Source organism: Schistocerca piceifrons, chromosome 2 (assembly GCF_021461385.2).
Source record: "Schistocerca piceifrons isolate TAMUIC-IGC-003096 chromosome 2, iqSchPice1.1, whole genome shotgun sequence".
Classification (NCBI taxonomy): Eukaryota; Metazoa; Arthropoda; class Insecta; order Orthoptera; family Acrididae; genus Schistocerca; species Schistocerca piceifrons.
In genome coordinates, this window is record NC_060139.1 from 127,080,178 (window position 1) to 127,090,994 (window position 10,817).

Here is a 10,817-nt window from a genome sequence, read left to right on the forward strand (position 1 = left end):
GGCCTATCGTGCAAGTATCGAAAAGTTACAGCACTGAAGTGATTACACTTAAGCCTACAACATTTCTTCGTTATCGGTAGGCCCATAACATTTGTGGTGGTATCTATCTTAAAAGCGTGAAAACCATAATGGAAATGAAGTCCCATGCTTCTTTACAGAGCGTAGGGGAACGATGCGGGAGACCCGCATTGCAGTACTAGGCAAAGTCCTAGTGGAGGTGGCCTTCCATTGTCTTCCTCCGACCGTAATGGGGATGAATGATGATGATGAAAATGACACAACAACACCCAGTCATCTCGAGGCAGGGAAAATCCCTGACCCCGCCGGGAATCGAAGCCGGGACCCCGTGCTCGGGAAGCGAGAACGCTACCGCGAGACCACGAACAGGGGACGAAAAGCATAATACTGACTCGCAATAAGTACATTTCGTCATTACTACTTTTGAAACTTCCCCTTTGTATGCAAAGAATGACAGTGCTGCAAAAACTCTTACGTTATTTGATTTTCAAACAGCTGAGCAAAACTGAACGTACTCAGATAGTTCTCTCTTTACTTATTCTGATCATCACTAAACTGGCAAACAATATTTTTAGCGCAACGCAGTCTGACTTAATAATCCCTACAAAAGAATGGCCCTGACTAACAATAACCTATACCTTTCATGAATCACTTATCTCACAAAAATCTTCGTTACTCGAACTACTGCAATACAGCGAGCGCCAATACTGCCGGCTAAATAAAAGATTCTAACTCCTGAAGGCATTGACTGCTGACAGGCATAGTTAGCAAATGAAAGATTTTGATACAGAACAAACAGTGTATTCACCTAAATAGTGTTCAAAAGTCATCATATATATATATCAGTTCATGACATCCAGTCTTACAAATTTACTTTTTCTGGTGGACACGTCCAGATCGTCCGCTCATAGCAACCTCTCAAAACTCTGGCATCTCTCTCCCCACATCCCCCACTGCTGGCGGCTCACCTCCAACTGCTCAACGTTACGCGTTGTTCACAACCAACTGCCCAACACTACACTAGTGAATATTCCAACAATGAGTCCAAGCAGCCACAGACTGCACACAGCGCAGTCAGCGATTTTCATACAGAGCACTACGTGACGTTACCAACATAAAAACCTAAACAGCTTACTTACACTTTGTGAGATGCACATTTGAATATTGGTAACTACAGTGGACAACGAAAGACATTAACATCAAAAAAATGCCAGTCCAGAAAGAAGTTGTAACATAAACCATACCTACTTCGACTTATGGAATATTAGGAGTGAAGAAAATGCAGTCTTTACGAGATGAAATTTCTGTGTTACCCTATAACAATGTACAAGCATTCTGTAGTCGCTTCAAGAAATTTTTGCCTCGTTGCTCTAAACCAGCTGCTCGACGTCTCCCGCTCTCGTGCAGCATCCAAAAGGCTCGTAATAATTTTAATCCAGATTTTTCGAAAATGCTCGATAAACGCGTTGAATAAGAACAGAATTTTACACATCTAAGTATGTACTCCAGTAACGCGAAAGACTAGCAAAATCGGCAGTCTGTAAGATATGTGCATCTCTTGTTAGTGGCAGTCTCTCGCAACCACAGACGCCCACGTGTAGCAGCTAAGGGATCAGCAGGTGAGCAAGTCGCCATGGCGCGTGGTGCACACGTGAACGAGGAGCCAGCTGGAATCGCACTGAAGATTTATCTCGCAGGGAAAGTACATCCCACCATAATGAGCAACCACGACGCACCGTGATACATGGCGCGGTACTAACAAACAAGACGCGCTGACAAAAAATACTTTCGGAAACAATAAATCAGGAAAACGATATTCCGGAATTAGCTGTTCACGTCACGAGCAGTCGCAATTAATTGTTTCTGTGGCCTCCAGTGTTTTGGTTTAATGAGAGTGGAGGAGCAAGGGGTGGAGGAAGCAGTTACCAGTTACAGGACGCGGCAACGGCAAGTGTCGAGATTATATAGCGACCGTTCTCGTGCGATGACATTAGTTTGTAATCACACATTTGGTTATGGATGAAAGAATAAATAACTGTCGCACCGTAAATTACAAAAATGACACTCGTCCTCGAATCAGTAACGAAAGCAGAGAGAGCCATTAAAAACTGAGGATGAGATTGTTTGTACCGATAGAGCGATCGGTACACTTCCCCCTCGTGGCTGGCGACGGCCGGGGGGAAACGCCAGGCGACGGTGCACGAGCGAGCGAAAGAGAGAGATAGAGAGAGAGGAACGGCCGATTGTCTGTGCACTCCCTAACGAGCTTATTACTTAGTTGCCTATTCATGAGATCCGCTTACCAGTTTAGCGAGTGAAATGTATCTGTTGGACGAGTGGAGAAATCACTCACACGGCAATAACCGCAGCCGACGTTTAGAGCCATTGGCCCAATTAGGCGAGCCGGGCCGCTATTTAGGTGCGCCCTCTTCTCGCCCGCGGCCACCACACGCTGCGCCCCCAGGCCCGGCAGCCCTCATCCCAGCTGAGCGAACTCAACCCCGCGCAGGTGAGCCAGCCAGCTCTGCGGCCGCCGGGGTGACGACTGCCGCAATCCGACACGCCGCCGCCCCCAGCCACGTGTCGCCCACGTTCCCCTCCGCCATAGCCCGGGGCGAGGGCCCCGTGCGTTGCGCGGAGGATCAGTTCCGCCGTTCCGGCCCAGACTCCCACTGTAGCGGCCGGTCTACGCCCTCTCTCATTTCTCCCTCACCCATCACATCTACATCTACATCAATACTCCGCAAGCCACCTGACGGCGTGTGGCGGAGTGTACTTTGAGCACATCTGTCGGTTCTCCCTTCTATTTCACTCTCGTTCGTGGAAAGAAAGATTGTCGGTATGCCTCTGTGTGGGCTCTAATCTGATTTTATCCTCACGGTCTCTTCGCGAGATATACGTAGGAGGGAGCAATATACCGCTTGACTCCTCGGTGAAGGTATGTTCTCGAAACTTTAACAAAAGCCCATACCGAGCTACTGAGCGTCTCTCTTCCAGAGTTTTCCACTGGAGTTTATCTATCATCACCGTAACGCTTTCGCGATTACTAAATGATCCTGTAACGAAGCGCGCTGCTCTCCGTTGGATCTTTTCTGTCTCTTCTATCAACCCCATCTGGTACGGATCCCACACTGCTGAGCAATATTCAAGCAGTGGGCGAACAAGTGTACTGTAACCTACTTCCTTTGTTTTAGGATTGCATTTCCTTAGGATTCTTCCACTGAATCTGTCTGGCATCTGCTTAACCGACGATCAACTTCATATGATCATTCCATTTTAAATCACTCCTAATGCGTACTCCCAGATAATTTATGGAATTAACTGCTTCCAGTTGCTGACCTGCTATATTGTAGCTAAATGATAAAGGATATTTCTTTCTATGTATTCGCAGCACATTACAAAAAATGGTTCAAATGGCTCTGAGCACTATGGGACTTAATTACTGAGGTCATCAGTCCCCTAGAACTTAGAACTACTTAAACCTAACTAACCTAAGGACATCACACACATCCATGCCCGAAGCAGGATTCGAACCTGCGACCGTAGCGGTCACGCGGTTCCAAACTGAAGCCCTTAGAACCGCACGGCGCAGCACATTACACTTGTCTACATTGAGATTCAATTGCCATTCCCTGCACCATGCGTCAATTTGTTGCAGTTTCTCCTGCATTTCAGTACAATTTTCCATTGTTACATCCTCTCGATATACTACAGCATCATCCGCAAAAAGCCTCAGTGAACTTCGATGTTATCCACAAGGTCATTTATATGTATTGTTAATAGCAACGGCCTTACGACACACCCCTGCGGCACACCTGAAATCACTCTTACTTCGGAAGACTTCTCCCCATTGTGAATGACATGCTGCATTCTGTTATCTAGGAACTCTGCAATCCAACCACACAATTGGTCTGATAGTCCATATGCTCTTACTTTGTTCGTTAAACGACTGTGGGGAACTGTATTAAACGCCTTGCGGAAGTCAAGAAACACAGCATCTACCTGGGAACGCGTGTCTATGGCCCTCTGAGTCTCGTGGACGAATAGCGCGCGCTGGGTTTTCGAAACCCACGCTGATTCCTATAGAGTAGATTTCTAGTCTCCAGAAAAGTCATTATACTCGGACATAATACGTGTTCCAAAATTCTACAACTGATCGACGTTAGAGATATAGGTCTATAGTTCTGCACATCTGTTCGACGTCCCTTCTTGAAAACGGGGATGACCTATGCCCTTTTCGAATCCTTTGGAACGCTACGCTCTTCTAGAGACCTACGGTACACCGCTGCAAGAAGGGGGGCAAGTTCCTTCGCGTACTCTGTGTAAAACCGAACTGGTATCCCATCAGGTCCAGCGGCCTTTCCTCACAGGGAGTTTCTAGCACAGACAAGCAGAGGCTTTTGATTACGTGACCCACAATATCCTCAAGCAAAAGTAAAAATAAGCACGCCGGACAAAAAATTAGTCGTCCCCAGGAAACATCACATTAAGATCGTGTAACACCACCTACAACCTTGTACTGACCTATGTTCGACGACGAATATACTGCACAAGTTTTTCGGCTATGACACTTCACCTTAAGCCATTCACTGACGATCAGGTGCTGCAGAATTCTGCACGCGGTAGAGCTCTTGCACACGTGCGAATCTCTGTCGCCCGAGTGCACACTTCCCCCATTACCATGCCACACTGTCTGAAAATTAACAGGAGAAAGAGAGGGCGAAACCACAATGCTTCACAAGGCAATATAATCCCGCAAAGAACGTGAACGGATAGCATGTGGCTTCGTATCATATTTTATGTTTCTCAACAACTCAAATCACAAACAAAACATTTTTTCATTATTATTTAATTGACTCTAACCCAAAGAAATGAGTCACTACGAGGGAGTCAGCAGATATGACGTACATCTACAGATAAACAAATGATTAGAATTTCAGAAAAATTGGATTTCTTCAAGAGAAAGAGCCTCACAAACTGACCAAGTCAGTAACGTCTTGGTCTACCTCTAGCCCTTAAGCAAGCAGCTATTCGGGTTGGAATTGATTGACTGGGGTATTGGATGTTCTCCTGAGGGGCATCATGCCAAATTCTGTCCAACTATCGCGTTACTCCGTCAAAATCCAGAGCTAGTTGGAGTGCCCTGCACATAATGCTCCAAATGTTGTCAGTTGGAGAGAAATCCGGAAAACTTGCTGGCCAAGGTAGGGTCTGCAATGCAAGAAGAGAAACAGTAGAAAGTCTCGTCGTGTTCGGGTGGGCATTATCTTGCTGAAATGTAAGCCCAGGGTGGCTCGCCATAAAGGGCAACAGAACGAGGCTTATAATATCGTCGACGTGCCGCTGTTCTGTGAGGGTGCAGCGGATAACAACCAAAGGGGTCCTGGTGTGAAAGGAAATAACATCCCGGACCATCACATGTGGTTATCCGGCCATATGGTGGACCACTGTCTGGTGTACTGTCTGGGGCGTGTCCAGACACAGCTTCGCTCGTCATCAGTCTCAGTACGAAGTGGAACTCAGCACTGAAGACAGTTATGCTCCTTTATTTGAATGCATGGAGTCTGTACCTTCAAAGAACAGACACCACGCAGAACCTGCAGCTGTGAAGCATTGTATATAAATTGAAGGGGGATCACTGTTATCAGCTGCAACGGGACGTTAAGCTGAATCAGTAGCGACGAGAGAAAATGTGTACCGGACCGGGACCGTACTTCGGATAGATGGCGCTTGGTGGGGGTGTGGATCGGCCGTAAGGCATACTGAGATACTCCGTACAGTTGCGATAACGCCGTGTCCCGGATGGCGCAATGGTTACACCGCCTGCCCAGTGAGCAGGAGATCCCGGGTTCGGATCCTGGTCCGGTACACAATTTCGATCGTCGCTCCTGATTCCTCTTAATGTCCTGCTGCAGCTGATAGCACTGACCTCCCCTTCAATTTACATATAATTCTACTCCAACCAATGAGATTTCACACCGAAGACGTGTCTGGAGATATCCGTGATGAGAGGTAATGCCTGAAATTTGGTATTCTCGTCTCACTCTTGACGTCGCGGAATACTGAATCCCCTAACGATTTCCGAAACGTAATATCCCATGCGCCTAGCTCCAACTCCCATACCGGCTTTCGAAGTCTATTAATTCCCATCGTGCGGCCATAATTATGACGGAAACCTATACAGATGAATTACCTCAGTACAAATGGCAACTCCGCCATTGCGCTGCCCTTTTATATCTCATGTACGCCTTACTACCGCCATCTGTTTGTGTGCATATCGCTATCCCATGACTTTTCTCACTTCAGTGTATACATCCTGGTTCATGTTCACGGCCGCGTGGAGTGGCCGCTCGGTTAGAGGCGCCATGTCACTAATAGTTCGGCCCCACCCGCCGGAGGTTCGAGTCCTTCGGGCATGGGTGTGAGTGTTGTCCTTAGCATTAAGTTAGTTTAAGTGGTGTGTAAGTCTAGGGACCCATGACCTCAGCAGTTTGGCCCATTAAGAATTCACACACATCTTGTTCACGATAACATGATTGGGTAGGCCCAAGTCTTGGTAAACAAAAAGCCCTGAAATATCATAGAACGACCTTTGGCCTTAATTACATCTTCCGCAGACTCCAGCTTAAACGCCTCATTGGGCTGCCGTGATCTCTGTGCTTTGTGTCATTTGAAGAGAGGCTACATGGTGTTTGTGCGGTCCGCACTACACACTTCCAGTCAGCTACTGTGCAGTTTCCGTGTTTCTCGGCTCACATAAGACGAGCCGCAGTATGTCTCGAAGTAAGCAGTGGCCTTCTGCGAGGTACCAAACCTTTTCTTTTATTGTATTTCAGACCGTACCAATTAAGCCATCTCAGTAGTGGAATGTCAATAATGATGATAGGAATGTGAGGACAACACAACACCCAGTCCACGAGAGGAGAAAGTCTCTTATCCGACGGGGAATCGAACCCGGGCCCCTTCGCTTGGCAATCCGCCGTGTTAACAACGCAGCTACCGAGGCGGACAGGTAATAGAAACTTGTTGGTGCGGATTTGCATTCACTAAAAGCAGCAATTCTTGTTTGGTTTGAAACTGATTGTCATTAAAGGCGTGACGGTCGTGCCTAGTCCCTGTTTGTTAGAATATTTCTTTACGACCTCTATTCTCGCGCCGTATTATATACCTGCAAATGGTACGTCAGTCCTTGTACACACAATGGACAGTCTGCAATGAAATACCAACACATCGGGCAACTTCACACACACACAGCGCGGCCTTTGGCATGACGAAACAGACACGGCTTCCTGCTATGTCACGTCTCCGCGTGTACCCATCTCAATCCGTTGATGCCTTACAACCGACTGACACGTGCGAAGCCGCCATGACTTACGTCATCACTGGAGGATCAAAGGAGCTCCTGGTACCAGCTCTACAGCATCTATAGTAGTATCAGTGGCCTGTTCTAAGTCAGCGATTAATATTTTGCCCATTGAGGTTATTATGGAATAATGAACACATTAGGTCATAATTTTAATGTTATAGGAATGACAGAAAACGTAGTTTATCAGATCCACGTCGACTGTATTGCAATAGGCTTTAATAAATTGAAGCACTCAGAAATACCTCAAGCAACACGAAGGAATTATCAGAATTGGACATATACGGTGCGATCAAAAGTATCCGGACACCAGCAAAAACATACGTTTTTCATATTACGTGCATTATGCTGCCACCTACAGCCAGGTGCTCCATACCAGCGATCTAAGTAGTCATTAGACATCGTGAGAGAGCAAAATGGGAGGCTCCGCGTAGTTCACAGACTTCGAGCGTGGTCACGTGATTGGGGGTGTCACTTGTGTCATATGTCTGTACGCGATATTTCCCACTCCTAAACATCCCTAGGTCCACTGTTTCCGATGTGATAGTGAAGTGGAAACGTACAGCACAAAAGCGTACAGGCCGACCTCGTCTGTTGACAGACACAGACCGCTGACGGTTGAAGAGGGTCTTGATGTGTCATAGTCAGACGACTATATAGAGATCATCACACAGAAATTCCAATCTGCGTCAGGACTCACAGCAAGTACGATGACAGTTAGGTGGGAGGTGAGGAAACTTGGCCGGCCGAAGTGGCCGAGCGGTTCTAGGCGCTACAGTATGGAACCACGCGACTGCTACGGTCGCAGGTTCGAATCCTGCCTCGGGATTGGATGTGTGTGATGTTGTAACCCCCCGTGAGAATATTTGAATGTCAATGATTATAAAAAAATGTAAATGTGCCAAATGTTGTCTTCCCACAAAACTGAATAATAAAAATGAGCCATGAACTGAATGTAACATCTCAACACAAATAATTAAGCCTTATAAATCTTATAAGGGCAGCAACGCTGACCTTCGGCCCTGTGAAATAATTAAACCTGATAATTCTTACCTCAGTAAAACTGCATCTATATCTGCTCTTATTTTTCGGCACAGCTTCGTGCAATGCTGGCCTGATTCTTGGAGGGAGTGCATAGGAAATATTCTTTAAATTGAAATGAATCTTTTTCTTTAAATGAGGTACTTTATAAAAGGTTATTATTAGGGGGATCATTTTTTGAACAAATTAATTACAATTAACATACGTTATTAGCTGAGCGCAATGCTGCTTCATTTACCTTCTACTATAATACACATCGTCCACCACAATCCTGACCAGATTCGGAAGAACAGCACGCCGTCGACCCATGCCGACTCCCACAGACTAGCACCGACTACTACACCAGACTGCTACTACTATCTCTGCCCACTCGCCACACACTACTGAACTCTCGTGCGGTCAAGCGCAGACTAGCAACGATAAATAACTCTCTGGTCAGAGATTCTGTCATGCCTCGCCATCGCTGGTAATGAATACATACGTGTTTCACCACCTCTGGTCGTAATAACGGCCTTGATACGCTACGCCTGCGCATTGAGTCAAAGAGAGCTTGGATGGCGTGTACAGGCACAGCTGCCCATGAAGCGTCAACACGATACCACAGTTGATCAAGAGTAGTGACTGGCGTATTGTGACGAGTCAGTTGCTCGGCCTCCATTGACCAGACGTTTTCAATTGGTGAGAGATCTGGAGAATGTGCTGGCCAGGGCAGCAGTCGAACATTTTCTGTATCCAGAAAGGCCCGTACAGGACCTGCAACATGCGGTCGTGCATTATCCTGCTGAAATGTAGGGTTTCGTAGGGATCGAATGAAGGGTAGAGCCACGGGTCGTAACAAATCTGAAATGTAACGTCCACTGTTCAAAGTGCCGTCAATGCGAACAAGAGGTGACCGAGACGTGTAACCAATGGCACCCCATACCATCACGCCGGCTGATACGCTAGTATGGCGATGACGAATACACGCTTCCAATGTGCGTTCACCGCGATGTCGCCAAACACGGATGCGACCATCATGATGCTGTAAACAGAACCTGGATTCATCCGAAAAAATGACGTTTTGCCATTCGTGCACCCAGTTCGTCGTTGAGTGCACAATCGCAGGCGCTCCTGTCTGTAATGCTGCGTCAAGGGTAACTGCAGCCATGGTCTCCGAGCTGATAGTCCAGGCTGCTGCAAACGTCGTCGAACTGTTCGTGCAGATGGTTGTTGTCTTGCAAACGTCCCCATCTGTTCACTCAGGGATCGAGACGTGGCTGCACGATCCGTTACAGCCATGCGGATAAGATGCCTGTCATCTCGACTGCTAGTGATACGAGGCCGTTGGGATCCAGCACGGCGTTCCGTATTACCCTCCTGAACCCAACGATTCCATATTCTGCTAACAGTCATTGGATCTCGACCAACGCGAGCAGCATTATCGCGATACGATAAACCGCAATCGCGATAGGCTACAATCCGACCTTTATCAAAGTCGGAAACGTGATGGTATGCATTTCTCCTCCTTACACGAGGCATCACAACAACGTTTCACCAGGCAACGCCGGTCAACTGGTGTTTATGTATGAGAAATCGGTTGGAAACTTTCCTCATGTCAGCACGTTGTAGCTGTCGCCACCGGCGCCAACCTTGTGTGAATGCTCTGAAAAGCTAATCATTTGCATATCACAGCATCTTCTTCCTGTCGGTTAAATTTCGCGTCTGTAGCACGCCATGATCGTGGTGTAGCAATTTTAATGGCCAGTAGTGTATATTCTACGCCCCCGTTTTGTTGCTCTTCATGGTAAGCCATCCTGGGCTTGCATTTCAGCAAGACAATTCCTGCCGCACACGGCGAGAATATCTGCCGCTTGTCATCGTGCTTGTCAAACCGTACCTTGGCCAGCAAGGTAGCCGGATCTTTCGCCAGTGGAGAACGTTCGGAGCATTACGGGCAGCGCCTCCCAACCAGCTCAGGATTTTGACGATCTAACCTGCCAAATGGACAGAAAGTGGCATGTATCTCTCATCACTACGTCCAACAACTCTGTCAATCAGTGTCAAGGCAGTAACTGCTTGGAGAAAGGCCAGAGGTGGACCAAAGCTTCACTGAGTTGCTCTATTTGTTTAGCTTTTTCTCTTGAATAAATCATCCACTGTTTCTAAAGTTGTTTTCATTTGTTTGGTTGTACATGAACATCACATCTACCTATTTCCGTCCCGTGCGTCGTTTTTCTGTCTTAGAGAGTATTTTCAGTATTCTGTTTTTTTTCAGTTACATAAATCATATTTCGTTTGCAGTTGAAGAAAATGCTCAATTTGTCCTATTTACAGACAATACATATGTTGGAAAGAAGTACACAGCTGGTCATAAAGTTAAAGCACCAGGAAGGATACAAGTAATGGAATTTTACTT

The 10,817-nt window shown here is 46.8% G+C and overlaps 1 protein-coding gene across 1 annotated transcript in view; it reads left to right on the forward strand.

Annotated features, from left to right (window-relative positions):
* The first annotated feature begins 2,337 nt into the window (after nucleotides 1-2,337).
* Nucleotides 2,338-10,817, forward strand: part of LOC124775189 (dapper homolog 3-like) — a 36,191-nt gene continuing 27,711 nt past the window's right edge. Inside the window, exon 1 of the mRNA XM_047250029.1 lies at nucleotides 2,338-2,643. Coding sequence (XP_047105985.1) covers nucleotides 2,338-2,643 — 306 coding nt within the window. The remainder of the gene's footprint in view (nucleotides 2,644-10,817) is intronic.